The following is a 15,857-nucleotide window of genomic DNA, read 5'->3' as shown; positions in this document are numbered from 1 at the left end:
TGGGCTTGATTAGGAAACACTGTAAGCCCTGACCATTTTTTGTAAAAAAAAAAAAAGGTTTTTAATAATTAGCGATTGCCTTAAGTTCTCAAGGGGATATGGGTTTAACCTAAACTAACCTAAACTGCCAGATGATAATGATCCCCACCATAAAGAAGCAGACTTCATTCATCCAGACAGCTAGCTCTAGTTATGTAATAGCTAATAAATACTTACCCAAAGCTAGCCAAAGTATTGGCCTTGTTGTGATTATCGATAGCTAGCCAGCATAACATGTAGGTTAATCCTAACATAATATCACTTGGATTGATAAACTGCAAACTAACTAGCTAGCTTTACTGAAAGACCTAAACCCTTTAGACACCAGTAATACTCTTATTAATAAACACTTCAAAAGAATCATCTATTTTTCAGTAATATTTAAAACACCAAAAGGTACCGTTTTGGTAAGTGATGTTGTTAGTTGAAAATGATCATGCATCTGCAGGAGTTTTCTCAAAATTTTATGCACATCTTAATTGTTATTTACAATATGTATCTGGCCCACAGCAGATGTTTCCATGATTAGCGGTGCGGACAGGTCATGAAGGGATTTCTACTGAAATGTTACCTGGATGACGTCCTCCTCCGCCACCTCATAGATCAGCTCATCATGCAGCTGCAGAACAAAGAATGCTCCCCTACAGGGCCGAGAGAGGCATCTCTGTCTGAGGTTCTCTGCCAAAACAAAAGCACAACAGGGGTTTATAGAGTGATGATATTACTATGACGAAGAAGAAGAGACTCATTGAACAGAAAACAATGAAAAAATGTCCACAAAAGACAACTACATTCAATTCTGGAAAATGTGCCGGAAAATGTGCTGCAAATGCTCCTGTACACATGCGCAAGCGTAATATTATAAATGGAAGAGAGAGAAGAGGGTGATGAGAAAGGGAGCAGAAGACGAAAGGTGAAGTGATAGGGAAAGGGATAAGCGGTGTGGGGGTACCGGCTCTGGCGGAGGCGTGACCATGTGACCGTGGTACGGTGGGGAAGGCCTGCTCCAGGCGCCGCTGGATTCCCACGGTGGCAGATTTGACAATATCGGCAGCAGAGCCCTGAACCGTGGTGTTCACTGCCTGCCGCTCCGCCTGAGGGGAATCAGAGAGAGAGAGAATGAGAATGAGAATGAGAGAGAGAGAGAGAGAGACATTTTGTGCTTCTGTGCTAAAACTACTTCTACAGTGATAGAGAAATACATACAGGAGAACACTGACAGACATGGACAGAGTAGTAGGTACTCACAGTGAAACACAGTGATGTGAAAAAGAAAGAACACCCTCTTCAAATTCCATGGTGTTGCATATTAGGACATAACTAACCCTCCTCCAGTACTCTCGGTTCATTTCTTCTTCAGCCCTTCGGTCATAGATTTATTGATGTGTTTCATTGTCCTGTTGCATGATCCACTTTCAGCCAAGTTTTAGCTGCGGACAGATGGTCTCACATTTTCCCCTAGAATACTCTAGCATGGGGAGGAATTCATGGTGGACTTAACAGTTGTAAGGTGTCCAAGTCCTGTGGCTGCAAAACAGCCCCAAATAATCACCCCTCCACACCATGCTTGACAGTTGGTTTGAGGTTACTGTGGTGATATGCAGCATTTGGTTTTCATCAAACATGGCGTTGTGCATCACAGCCAAACATCTCCACTTTTGTCTTGTCTGTCCAGAGGACAGTGTTCCAGAAGTACTGTGGTTCATTCAGGTGCAATTTTGCAAACCTAAACTGTGCTGGAATGTTTTGGAGAGAAGGGGGTTTCTCCTGGCTACCCTTCCATGAAAGCCATACTTGTTCAGTCTTTTCCAAATGGTGGAGTCATGAACATGAACATTTACAGTGTTGATGGAGGCCTGTAAATCCCTGGATGTAGCTTGACGATTCTTTGCAACATCTCGGAACAACATACAGTGATTTTGGAGTGAATTCGCTTCTACTGAGTAGACTGGAAACTTACTTGAATAAACTCCATTTATAAATTATCTTTCACAATGTAGAATGATGGACTTCATATTGTTTGGAAATGGCTTTAAAACTTTTTCCAGACATAGGAGAACCAAGAATTGCTTCTCTGATATTAGCAAAGGTATCTTTTGTCCTTGGCATGCTGTTTGAACACAAACCTGAATCCTTCAGACCACATGGCTTCTGAATGTTTGCTAATTTTTGGTTGAATACGTAATGTGTGTGTGTGAGTTGAGTCACATGAGGTTATTTATCTACTGCTACAGTAGGACCAGATGAGGGCTAGTTATGTCCTAATCTGCAAAACCATAAAATTGAAAGAGGTGTACTTTGTTTTTCACATCACTGTACATCCTCACTCAAATATATGCACAGTAAGATTTCAATGTGAATTAATTTTCAGAAAGAGTTCATACAGGTCCAACCAGGATCACTTGCACTCTATCAGAGTTATTTTAACACTGAACACATCATTGTATTGTCAGGTTACACAGTGAAATATATACTCAAATGTGATGGGGACAGCAACTCACATGAGATTTTAGGTACACATTTTTGTCCTTAATGGCTGGTAGGAATCTCTTCCTCTCCAGCATGGTCTGGACATAGCCATTTTTGGCACAGTTCTTCACAGTTTCCTTCAGGAAGGCATGTATCCCTTCACACATACAGACACACAGACATGTGCATGAGCACATGCATGAGCACACACACAGACACGTATGCATCAAAAATTCACTACCATTCTCATTCTCTAAATGTAATTATAAAACACACCATTACCAAAGTCCAACTTCAAAGGACTGATGTTCTGCATAGATACTGCCAATTTCATAAGACCCTTACAGTGACCTCATATACATTTAATTTTTAAAACTTAACTTCAAAGAATCTTCACCTGCCCTTTAGTTTATCATGAACACAATGTTCCTGACTTGAAAGCAGTTACCTGTGTATCTGGATTTGAATGTTTCTATGTAACAGGCAGCATCATTCTCCTCAATGCCCATCTGCTCTCCCAGCGATTTTGCTCCCATTCCATAGATTATTCCATAACAAATCTGCCAAAGAGAAAGAAAAACTCAATTAAGGCAGTTAAGAGAGGTGGCGCTGCAGCATTACCCCTTCTTAAAAAAATGCTCAATGTCTAAAGTTTCATGTGAAAATTCCAAAGGAGGCACAACACTAGAAACATGCACTGTTCATACCATTACATTACATTACATTCAATTTACAATTAGCAGAGGCACTTAACCACAGCCACTTACAATGCAAAAGGACTTAAGAGCATCTGTATGAGGTAGACGAGCTACAGGGAATTATACCATGCTAATAAACATGTAAACATGGCCAGTAAAATTACAGGGAAGCCACAGAGACGACTGCCTGAGATCTATGTGCTCCGGAACAGGTACAAAGCTCAGCAAATCTTGGCTGATCCTTCACATCCCCTTCATAATGAGTTTGACATGCTCCCCTCTGGGAGGCGCTATAGAGTACCCAGAGCCTCAAATAAACAACATATTTAAGAAGTCTTTCATTCCACATGCCATTGCTTTGATAAATACTTGACCATAGCAATATTTTGACCATAGCACTCTAATGTACTGGGAAGGTACTTGAAGCTCTGTTGTGTTGTCTATGTACTGGGTTGTTTGTAGCCTGTGTTGTCTAAACCTATATTGTTAGTATTGTGTTGTTTGTAGCCTGTATTGTGTGACTGCTTGTTTTTATTGTAACTATGGTGAAGCCAAAGGCAAATCTCCACAAAAGTGGACAATACAGTATCTATCTATCTATATCTAATAACACTTTTATGACAGAGAGAGTATTAATGCAACATTGCTAAAGTTCTAATGTAGGTTAGATGCATACTATGCAGGATTATTAGCGCGAAAATATCATAAAATAACTATGTTCAGTCATAGCTAGGATGCACTGATAATCTCTGCTGAATCTGCACTCCTCTGCCTGTATTTGCCTAAGATTTGTTCAGGACGTTTCTGGGTGTGACACTCATTTCTGGGTGGGGAGTGGAGGGTGTAGCTACAGAGCCCACAGGGAGGGATCGGGTTTCAGCAGATTGTTTGTAGCTACTGCAATGGTGGAGGAGAAGTCGCAGTATAGTGAAACGTCAAACTGTCAGGGCTTGTTCAAAAATCAGAGTCAGCCTTGGAATTGCTTTTCCTTGATGATGATGGCCATCGGAAAATGGGTATATAAAAACAACAATGATATAAAAATGGAAATAAAATATAGAAACGGAGGTGAGTGGGTGGGGCTGAAGATGGAGGAGGAGATTTCTTTGATTGTAAACACAGGACCACAGCAAGGCTAAAAATCCTGCATAGTATGCCTTTAACTATGCTAGCACGGAAGTGTGACACCGCATGTCGGTTTTTCATCACATCACTTTTTATTTTTATAAAGGAAAAGTGAATTTGGATCTCTCTTTCTGCCAGCCCCCCAAGCATGAATATATAATGTATAAAACATACATTATTCAATTTACACAGTGGTTCAATGCTCATCTTGGTTCGCTACCTTCCCTCACCTGCTTGGCCTGTTGGCGCAAGTTGTCATCCACAGCCTCGGGTTCGATCATCCGCCACTCGGCCGCGATGCTGCGGAAGACGTCTGCACCGCTGTTCAGGGCCTGCAGGAGGCGCCGGTCGCGGGAGAGGTGGGCCAGGATCCGCAGCTCAAGCTGGGAGTAATCGGCCGCCAGGATCAGGCCCCCTATGACACGGCGAATCACTCATTCACACAAACGTCAGGATTTGGCATGTTCAGTTTTACCCTCAGAATAACTGATGTACAGTAACCTGTATTTTGTGTGTCAAAAACCAAATACTCCTTTTCTGTGTCTGCAAAAGTCACAGAAAACATGACATGATGATTTAACTACCCTGAGCCTGTGTATGTTTTCTTTGTTCTGACCTTAAATATTTATTATATACAACACATTACAACTGAGATATATTATTATTCATAAAGTGAAGACTAACATATGAAATAATGACTTTTGGGTGGAGTTGCACTTTAATGGCAAGTTTTTATCCAATGCACGGATCCCCCCAACTTAGGCATTGAAGAGGCTGGGTTAGGGATCAATTTGGGTCTTTTGGTCAGAGTTAGGGATCAATTCCATTTTAATTTAGCCAATTGAGGAAATTAACTGAAATTCAAATGATGAACTGAATTTTAATTACTGAACTGTTTTCCCAAATTGAAATGGAAATGACCCCCCAAACTCTCGTGCCAGTTTCTGTTCTATAGTTTAGAATCAGCAAAAAAAAACAAAAAAAAAAACAAAACAATTCTGACCTGAGAAACAAGGTAAGATTCAGCTAACTGTAAACTATAGCATTAATTAATCGGTTTGGCTGAAAGCCAGCACATCCTGTGGCTCTCAGGGTTGGGGACCCGTGGTTTTTTGCCTGCTCCGTGGAAAAGATTTACCTGGGAAAGGCACAAAGGCATGCCTCATGCTGACCGAAAAAGGCATCCCTTTCTCTGGTGACCCCTTAGGTGCTCTGACCAGTAAGGCTAGCTCTCGATGGATCTTTGATCTTCTACTCCTGAAATGCAAATGACAGCAATAATGGCATTACAATGCTGTCTTCTCTCTCAATGTTACAATTACACAGGAGTTGTGCCACAATTACAATAGTTTGGAGGCTGAATTATAATGCTGCAGGCATTGCATTAAAAAATTATCGCTATGGAGCTGCAGTTCAACATAGCAATTTAACAATGTTTAGGAAGGCTACATTGTAGAAAGTTACAATGCCATTAAGTTATATAAAATTGCTACATTAGGGAGACAATGCACTACAGTGATGTTACAGAGGCTGCTTTATAATGTTACAGGGACTGCATTATAAGGCCAATGCTTCGGTGGAGACAATGTTTCAGTGTTACGGAGGGTACATTGCAATGTTATAATGTTGAGACTGCATTATCACGTTTCAGCATTACAACACCATGGAGGATTCATTACAATGTTATATTGTCGCCTAGGCTACAATATATTGTTCTAATGTTACAAAGACAAGCTGCATTACCATTCTCTATGACTACAGACTGCATTACAAAGCCACAATGTCATGCAGGCTGCATTACAATGGTTTACAGAGCATTGTACGGCCACGCAGTCTGTGGTTTCTGCGTTTACCCAGGCTTTGTGAGGATGGCCTTGCCCCTTTCCTGGGACGGGGGGCTTTCGCCGATGAGAGTTGGCATGTGAATCTCAAAATCCTTTGGCACATTCTGAATGTTGGGCTCTGTGAAGCTCACTCTACCTGAATTGGAGAAAAAGGTACAGACCTGAAAACAAGCCTTTTATAACCCCACAGCATAATATTTAACGCATCAAAACTGACCGTGAAAGAATTTACTTTAAGGTTCTTTTTCAATTAGTTGTAAGTTAAATCATTTCTTTATTGCCTTTGGATCACAGGCCACATTCACAACTGTCACTCATCTGTGTATTGTACTACTACTTTCGAGATGAGCAAACTGCTGTGTGGCTTTTCTAAGAAAAATCTAAAGAGAAAAGTTCTGAAGGAAACACATGAACTGTTCTTGCCTTTTTCCATTCTCTACTGAATGCAATGTGCTGAAAAGCCTAACCACAAACTTGACACACACACGCGCGCGCGCACACACAAGCACAAATTGTCGGGACAAAATAACTGAAACATGAAAAAGGACTTTGAAGTAACTAAATCACAATTACAAATTCAGCTACACCGATGAATGGCAATTAGCAGTATATCTGGGCTATAAAAGAGGTCTGACAATCAGCACTTTGATATATTGGTTTCCAAAGCAACATGAGGGAATATGCCCTTACTTGTAAGTCGCACCAGATAAATATAACTATACCTGTGGCTGTGTGTGTCTGTGAGACAGGGTATATTCTCTCCATGTCCAGCAGAGGGAGCCAGCATTTCTCACGCTGCAGGGGAAACACCACCTTGGTCATAGCATTGGTGATTCGCCTCCACTCCAAGATCACCCCTGGCAACGCATGCAGTGGTTTCAGCTTCTCCAACACATCCTGAAAAAAGCAGTAGCCGATTAGATATAGTGGTCCAGGTGCTGGCCAATCAGAAGGCTGCAGAAGTGAATGCAGTTTCTCTTTGAGATAAGGGTGCTAATAAGGTCAAAGCAATAACAAGACTACATACATACCTTGCTGACATTACAACATTTGCAAAGTGTACAAAAAGCTTGTGGCTCATAACTTTAAAATATTTAATGTACGCAAAAGCACAAACATTAATTTCCAGTGACTGATGTCTTCCGGGGGGAAAAAAACCAAGCAACCCTTCATAGTGCTTTGATTGAAAACAATCTTGTGAGTTAAAGAGAATCATGCATGTAATCACAAATGTTTTATTATTTTGTCAAACTTTCGTCCCTGAATTTCCATGGCATTGGGATATTTGACCACTTTCAATGAATTTTGAGGACTAAAATATTTGTATAGGTTTTCAAGGGCCATAGGAACCCGACAATACCTTTGTGGTGCTGAACTGCTTGGCCAGTTTGACTCTGGTTGCAGCGGCAGACCTCCTGGCATATCCCAGAGTTCTCTTATTCCTCAGCCCATTCAGGTCTCCATTTGGTGGCAGCTTGAGCTCCAGAAATAGTACCTAAATAGACACATCAAGAAGGGGTTAGCCCCTCCCTATTTTCCAACAGACCACATGCATAAAATCACAGTCAACAAACACATTCCTGTTTGCTTCTGCTGACCTGCCGTAAAGCTCAACAGTGCCATCTGTTGCTTGGCAGAGGAATGAACGCTATCTATGAGCAAATATGTTTGCTTATATCATTAGCCACCACAAGGGGGAGCAGAAGTAATAATATCACCCCTGTGTGAGTTTCTGCTTGTGAACAACAAATGCTCAGGAACATATTTAGAAAAAAAAACATGGTGTAATGTTTGACGATGGATCAGTTTTTTTGATTGTTGGGTCGATATGAAAACATTTTGGTGGCAGAGGTATTAAAACTAGTACAAACATTCAAGTGCATACAAAGGTTGACACCAGGCTTGTGGAGGCAGTTCCATTTCAATTCAGTGTCCAGTACACCAACATAAATATTAACATTGTTGCAAACCTCGGCAATGTCCTCTGGGCGGGTGAGGGAGAAGGTGTGGCCTGCAAGCTGGTAGGCCTGGGACTCCAAAGCTTTAAGCTTCGCCTGCATAATGTGCTTCTGAGTGTCACACTCCGTGGTGCTGAACCCCACTCCGTTCAGCTCCAGGAGAGCCAAGCAGTACAGAGAGGGCATCTCCACCTGACGGAACACATCTGTCATGGGAGGGGGGAGGAAGGCACAGTACCGGGGATGGTCAGTAGGCTGGAGGTCAAAAAGCCTACAGAGAAACCTGCAGTACAACCACCAATCAGGTGAACATTCCCTAATTACCTTTTTGAGTAAATATTAAATAACTGTCCAATTGCATATTAGTGATCCAGTCCCTACTGGCCTTTATGAAATGGAAGTTTAAAAAAAAAATACCCACACTTAAATTTGGTACTTTAATTCAGCCTATTAGATATCCATACAGCTGTGCAAAAGAAGAAGCAAACATACTGTACTGTCTTTTGTAACATTAATGTAGATCAGCAATGGGCAATTCCGTTGGGTGCACTTAATTGGGTGTGTATGATCAATTAAGTGCTGAGTAACAATAAAAACCAGCGTATCCAACAGCTTTCCATAACCACTTCATAAAACTTAATGAAACCTAAAATGGGACATACTTACATTGTGGTTCACTGTGGAGCGCTAATGGTTCTGATCGATTCAAATAAGCTCACTGCAGTAGCTCCACTCATTACGCAGGCTCCTGAAACCTCACTTACCATCACTAGCTGAGGGACGGTTTATAAAAATCTTAACTATGAAAAGAAAGAATGTAAGGGTTGTTTGGATACCTAGCAGCCTGTCTTTCTCCAGGAGGCCGGTGAGCTGAGCCATGGTGCTGAAGACGAGAACAGACTCGATGGCGGCTCGATAGCGCCCCGTGTGGCTGCTGTCCCCGCCCATGCCCAGGCTCCGAACGCCCTGTCCGGGGCCGATGCCCTCCAACAGGGGGAGCTCCGCAGGGCTGAAGTTCGTCACCATGTTGTGGAGCGTGCGCTCCTTGGACCCGGGATCCAGCAGCCAGCAAGCCACCTGCAAGACGTGGGAACCAATCAAAATGAAAATTATGAACTGCACGGTGTGAGGCCAATGTCTGTTCAGATAATCCTGTTCCACAGTGCTCCAGGGGTTAGTTCCATTTCAATTAATTTCATGAATTGAAAAATGGGCATAATCTTTTATAAGAATTTGTTACATTAATGGATTGAAATTAAGTTTCCTGAATTCATTGAAGCGAAATGGAACCCTGCTGTGCTCTGACGTCAGATGCATAAAAAGTACATTTAAAAAAGATAAATACACCACAGGAATGTTTCTAAAAAGGGAAATGATGGGAGTTGGGAGTCACAGCTTGTGACACACTACAAACTAATGCTCTGGACTCCAATTCCCGCAAAGGTATTTTGACTATCTTCATTTGAGTGGGGTTGGGTTTCTCTTTTTAGGGTGACAGGGAACACATGGGCTAAAAAACACTACTGCAAACACAGTTCACTCAAGCTTCAGTTCCTTCCAGGCTAGTACTGTATTGGGGGAACAGTAAGCAGCTCTTACCTTGGGGTCTTCAAAGTTGCCCTCCAGTGACAGCCCACATGCCAGTAAAAGAGTCTTGTACAACTGAATGAAGTCGTATGCAACCACAGCTCCTTCTGCTGGTGAAAGATTGCCTCTCCTGAGACAGGCCTGGACTTGCTTCAGCCTCTCTTCCACCGATAGGCTCTCATCCAGAGGGGGAGGGGCTAAGCTCGCACTGACGTCTGCACGAGGGGGCGAAAGAGAGAAAGCTGAGGTACCCCTATCCCAGGTGATGTACATACATTGTTACATTGCTGGTGTGGAGGAAAAACCTTGCCAGATTGCATTTTCGGAAACAGTAAAATTGCTTCTTATTCCATTTCCCAAGACATAATTATAGTTTAGTTATGTTACATTTTAAACCAGTTTTATAAGTTGTTGAGTTAGGAAACATCGACAGCACAGATAGTCTGGATAGAAGCTTGCAATTTGTGTTAAAAAATTATTACAACAACGGAAAGGCTTTATGGTTTACACCACAATGATAAAACAAGGCTGTAAAAACATTGTTAGACCAAGAAGACTAATTAAAGGTGCAGTGTGTAGGATTTAGTGGCATCTAGTGGTAAGGTTGCAGATTACAACCAACTGAATACCCCCCCCCACCCCTCCCATTCCAATGGCGTAGGAGAAGCTACGATGGCCTGTAAGTTCCAAAAATGATGTCATCGTCTACGACAACATCGAGTAGCCAAGTGTCAAGTGATGAGGTTCCTTGATAGATTTATAAATTGTATTTAGTTATTTAGTATGTAAAACTATAGCTTACAAGTAAAATAGCGATTGTGATTGTTAATTGTTCCGCATTTGTGGTAGCGTTTCATCGCTAACGTTAGCTGCTTTGCATGGTAAATCATAGAAAGACATGATGTGTCACAAAAACTATTGCACTACTAACTAACGCTTACATTACAGGGTGAATTATCCTTATTATAAAATACCACAAACCTATTTAAAGACACTCAATTTCAAAAATATCGTATATAACTGAAATATTTTGAGCAGTAATAGTTACATAGCAATGATGAAATCTGTTTTCAATAGATAGAGACAGTAAATCAATAATATATTTCTATCCGATTCTGTCTTACACCAGAAAACGATGTCAGCTATGTCTATCAGCAAACATATGGCTTAGCTATGTCCAGAAGTCCTCAATAATAATAGTATTTTCCAAGAAATTACGAAAAATCGTTGACAACGTTTTGTTAGATGCAACGCATTTTACTGCGACCACAGAGTGAATGCGTAAGTGAATGCGATGATAACAAAACTTTCTCACCTACTGAATAAATGGATTGTCAATCAAGCCAGACTGTACTAAAAAGGGTGACAACGCCGTAAACAACGTGTGGTATTATGCACAGCTATTTTGGAAGGTACCCAGGAATGACAAATGCGCCTATATTTCACGAACGGATTGTCCAATATATGACTTAGTCTCTTCTGACTGGCCCTCTCTAGAGCCGTTTGTCAGTTCTGGGCTACAGTAGAAACATGGCGGTGAAACATGGCGGCCTCCGTAGAAGAGGACCCGCTCCCTATGTAGATATAAAGGGCTCATTCTAAAGTAACGAAAACACAACGATTCTTATTTTCATGGGATTATACACTAATTAAAACATACTTATGAATATTATATTCCATTTCTGCCAAGTCCATTCCGCTAGATGCCACTAAATTCTACACACTGCACCTTTAAAGAGATGCTGGCAAATTATCAGTACATGTGATGGAAGAGTGCGCTGCTGAATGCAGTGTATGGTTACAATTCAAAATAAATGGGAATCCTTTTAACCAAAACATGCCATAAGACCTAGTATTGCTTTGTTTATGTGTATTCCCCCCCAAATAAGTTCACTATTAAAAGGTAAGATTTTTATATTGAAATTGTTCCAAATTTCCAAAACTCCCAAGCTTAACTTCCCTTCCAAGATTTCTGGAAATTTACCGGAAATATTCCGACCCTTTGCAACCCTAGTCTGGATAGGAGCTTGCAATTTGTGTTAAAAAATTATTATAACAATGGAAAGGCTTTATGGTTTACACCACAATGATAAAACAAGGCTGGAAAAACATTGTTAGACCAAGAAGACTTATTAACTCTAGAACTTTAGCCTGAAAATAACTGCAGTAAACTGGCAGACTGAGAAGCAGCGTGTGACTACTATTTGAGTTCATTGTATGAACTTGCTTGTAAACTGCACTATACAAAAACAGACACTGATTAACTGACGTAATACATTACAGGTATTTAGCAGACGCTCTTATCCAGAGCAACTTACACAACTTTTTTTTTTTACATATCTATTGCATCCATTTATACAGCTGGATATATACCGAAGCAATGCAGGTTAAGTACCATGCTCAAAGATACAACAGCAGTGTTCTACCTAGGAATTGAACCTGTGACCATGTGTGACCTTCTGGTTACAAGACCAACTCCTTACTTGAGTCTCTAACTATGATTTCTGACCAGTGATTGGCTGATCTGGGGTCTACTCTTACCTCTGATTGGCTGCTCTCGCAGCAGTGAGACATAATAAGCATCTTTTCCTCCCCAGCAAACAGACATCCCAGTCAGGATCAGAACCTCATTTCCTTTCACAGGAAACCCATCTATGCTCTCATTGTTCTTCGCATTAGTGTTCCCTAAAAAAAATAAAATTGATCGTTTATGAGATTTAATTAATCAAATATGGAAAATATAATTTTGAGGGATTTTCAGAGCACTGAGTTATGATTTATATAATTTTTTTTACAACAATTTAAAATATTTGAAAAACATATAAACAGTGCCTGCCCCCCAAGTTAAAAGCACAGTTCACTTTTTGGGGTTTTTGCACATCATTAAATTTTTTGTGTTTCAGATTGGCCTGGGCAGTTTTTATGTGCAGAGAAGCATATTTTAGATACAGACGTTTCTCTGTCACACAAAAACTGTCAGGGTCCTCAAAAGAAACCCCCCACTAAAATTGGAATAATATCATAATGACATAGACTCACCTGGCCGAAACCTTCCACCAATGGCAGATTTGGGAGACCGCATGTGCTCCTTCCTCTCACAGGCCAGAGCAATCGAGAAGCGACTCTTAGACTTCCACTCCTGGATGAAGGTGTTGAACAGACGGTAATCACTAGCCACATCAATGATGGCAAAGCCCTCAGGGCTGCTAGGAAGGGAGGTGGTGGTCTGGGGGGGGTCCTGAGACAGCTGGAGCGAGAAGCCCTCCTCGATCAGGGATGTGTCCGGGTCAGGGTCTGGGTCCGACACGGTAGGAGGAGGTTGGACTTGGGGCGTTGTCACGGCCACTGTGTTTCCCAGGAGAGACGGGGCAGGAGTGACTGGTGACGACTGTGCAGATGAAATGGTCATGGTCATTTTGATTCTGGGAGTGACCGGAACTGGTGTTGGAGGAACCAGATCCTTGTGGCCTCTTGGCCCAGATTCCAGTTCCTCAGCTGGACATCGGGATTCAGATCCACCGCCCCTTTCATCTTCTGTTCCTGAGTCACACTCCAAACTAGTCTTCAAGCTCCTCTGTCCGATTGACTCTGTGGTCACCTGTTCGGGGGCATGTTGGTCTGTTTCGACATCTACAGGAGCGTTGAGGGAGCTTGTGAATTTTCCGGACATGCTGGGCCACTGGTCTAGAATGTCCTGCATTCCCGGGCTCAAGTGAAACGACCTTTCCGACAGAGCTCTATCAGTTGAAACAGCTGGATTCTGTATGTTGCTAGCATGCTTAACAGTCTCAGATGCAAATGTACCATTGGACAGGCATCGTGTTACACTGGTCGGCCTCAGCGGCAGCTCATCGCTCACTGATCTGAGAACAGTGGTCAGCCTGTTAAGGTAGGGCTCCCCAATCTGCAATGAATCACCCCACTCTGACAGGCTGAAGGAGGATTCGCCCCATTGGATAGCCTCAGGGTCATTCTCTGGCTTCTCGTCATCTTCCCGCTGTGCCTGTGCAGAGGAAATGTGGCTGGTGTTCATGTCTGTGGCCCCACCTCCAGCCTCCTCCAATGGCCTCCCCTCTGTCGGGCTGTCCAACAGGAAATCCTCATTCAAACTATCAAACAGGAAACTACTGCTCCTGTTGATGCTGCTTTCAGTAGCGCTCTCAGCCCACTCCCTGTCGGCATCTGGCAGAGAATGAATTTCACTTGACCGAATGTTTGTTTTAACAGCATGCTGAGCCTCTCCATGACAGTCAGAAGCCTGAGTGCTGTAGGCCAGGATGTCCTCCATCTGGCTGTCGGTGAGGGAGGTGTTGTATCTGGGTGGAGCTTTGGCAGGTGAGTCACTGCCCCTTGCCCCTTCACAAGAACGATCATCCATTAACAGTTCCTGATGCAAATCCGAGCAGGCCCGATTCTCCTCAGTCGGGCGTTCCTGCCCCAGACTTTGATGATCGGTATGTGTTTGTTTTGATTCTGGTGAGATTCTTGGCTTCGAACTATAGTCGTTGTGGGACACCACTGGGCTCTCATGAAGCTGCATCATCATCTTCTCAGTCTGGGTGTCCAGCTGAAAGCTGTCCCCGAACACCTCCTCCTGCCCACTTGTGTACAGATCGGGAGACTCACACGTCTCCGTCTCAGCTGCCCTGCCCTCCACAGCCCCAGCCCTGCACCTCCTCTGTTCTGGGAGTGGAGGTGAGGTCTGCTTTCCCAGAAATCCAAGATGTTGACGCACCCGCGAATCCCTTTTCTCATTATCAAAGTGGGACAGTGGGACATGAAGTAGCGAAGCTCTGCTCTGTGCCTCCCATACCACGGTCCCACAGCTGTTACCCGCATCGCAGTGCTTTGATTTCTGCTGCCGTTTCCTCAGACCGACAGATGGGACATCACCCATGCATTCAGAAGAATCATCCCTCTCTTGGTTCTCCAGACACACCTGTTTCGGCTCACTCCCAGAAATTGCTGCTTTTATGGTTTCCCTGTTGACTCTGGCTTTAGGTTCACAATGCTTTAACGAACAAGATGACGATGATGATGGTTTGGGGACGAGTGGATTCCTTTCGACTACCTCCCCTTCATTCGCAACCGTACAAAGATGGGATGCTTTCTTAGGTGCAACCGCCATGGTCACATGACCATCCACCTTCCTGCGCTTGGATATAGGAGTCAGAGGTTGCTTACTGTGAGGGTCGCCCTCTGACTCAAGAATGCGCTCCTTCCTGGGGCAAGATGGGCCAGCCACACTGGATTCAGGAGGAAGCTTGGGCTTGGAGGATAGCTCCACAGTGGCTTCATCGGTCAGATTTTTGTCAGAGTTTATGGACTTTAGGACTTTGTTCAGCGTGACGGACTGAGCATCTGGCTTGGTCCTTCCTAGATTAGGAGACTGATTCAGTGGGTCTATAACCGTTGCCCTCAGGAAATCCTTGGTGGGATGTTCCTCTGACTTTGCCAGAGAAGGTAGGGAACTTCTATGAGGGGCAGAGAACCTGGCTCTGTCGCAGGACAAATTGTGGCTCTTTCCATCATTGAAGTTGTTCCCCTGCCCCACCGCAGAGTCCCTCTTGGCTTGTTGGGCACAGCCCTCAGCTGTAACCTTGTGCAACCCCTGAAGTGAGTGTGGCTGGGATGGTGGGTCTTGTGCAGGTTCGGTGGCGAATGAAGGGGGGTCAGAGGGCTTCTGGGGGAGGGATTCCGGGTTCCACTGAACCCCAAGGAGGGCCAGGTCCTGCTGCAGGAGTAGCTGGGCCTCAGCCACAATCTGCAGTGCCGCCTCCTTCTCAGTCAGGCCCCGCCTCCCACTCACCCAGATACAGCGTGCGCTCCGACGCTCCTGCGCCTCCTGCTCGCTCTCATCAGCTGCCTGCCGAGAGCTGTGACACAAAGGAAATTATGTCATGACCATTATATGCAAATCAAGGCATCACTGAGGGCATGAGGATCACTGCACATAGAAAATAGGAACTATCAATACCTGAATAGCCTATCCACATTACAGTTACCCTTTTTCCCCACATAAAAGCTATTGGTGCAAAGTATGTTGGTAGGAAGGATGAAATGCTCCGGAGTGTGCACCACTTATAAAAAAGTGTAATATAATCTTGTATTATATAACAAAAGGCCTTCTTTAAGTT

The 15,857-nt window shown here is 43.3% G+C and overlaps 1 protein-coding gene across 2 annotated transcripts in view; it reads right to left on the bottom strand.

Annotated features, from left to right (window-relative positions):
- Positions 1 to 15,857, bottom strand: part of polq (polymerase (DNA directed), theta) — a 41,022-nt gene that overhangs the window by 925 nt on the left and 24,240 nt on the right. For both annotated transcript variants that reach the window (XM_064352126.1, XM_064352127.1), the window contains exons 18-31: positions 12,760 to 15,596; positions 12,262 to 12,405; positions 9,733 to 9,935; positions 8,970 to 9,210; positions 8,146 to 8,339; positions 7,536 to 7,670; positions 6,898 to 7,072; positions 6,185 to 6,311; positions 5,470 to 5,588; positions 4,562 to 4,746; positions 2,957 to 3,068; positions 2,541 to 2,665; positions 992 to 1,133; positions 611 to 717 (exon numbers count right to left, since the gene is read on the bottom strand). In XM_064352126.1, coding sequence (XP_064208196.1) covers positions 611 to 717; positions 992 to 1,133; positions 2,541 to 2,665; positions 2,957 to 3,068; positions 4,562 to 4,746; positions 5,470 to 5,588; positions 6,185 to 6,311; positions 6,898 to 7,072; positions 7,536 to 7,670; positions 8,146 to 8,339; positions 8,970 to 9,210; positions 9,733 to 9,935; positions 12,262 to 12,405; positions 12,760 to 15,596 — 4,846 coding nt within the window. The remainder of the gene's footprint in view (positions 1 to 610; positions 718 to 991; positions 1,134 to 2,540; positions 2,666 to 2,956; positions 3,069 to 4,561; positions 4,747 to 5,469; positions 5,589 to 6,184; positions 6,312 to 6,897; positions 7,073 to 7,535; positions 7,671 to 8,145; positions 8,340 to 8,969; positions 9,211 to 9,732; positions 9,936 to 12,261; positions 12,406 to 12,759; positions 15,597 to 15,857) is intronic.

The sequence above is a fragment of the Anguilla rostrata genome, chromosome 9 (assembly GCF_018555375.3).
Source record: "Anguilla rostrata isolate EN2019 chromosome 9, ASM1855537v3, whole genome shotgun sequence".
NCBI classification, from domain to species: domain Eukaryota; kingdom Metazoa; phylum Chordata; class Actinopteri; order Anguilliformes; family Anguillidae; genus Anguilla; species Anguilla rostrata.
Note: the sequence above shows the minus strand (reverse complement) of the source record. Positions and strands in the feature narration are given on the sequence as shown.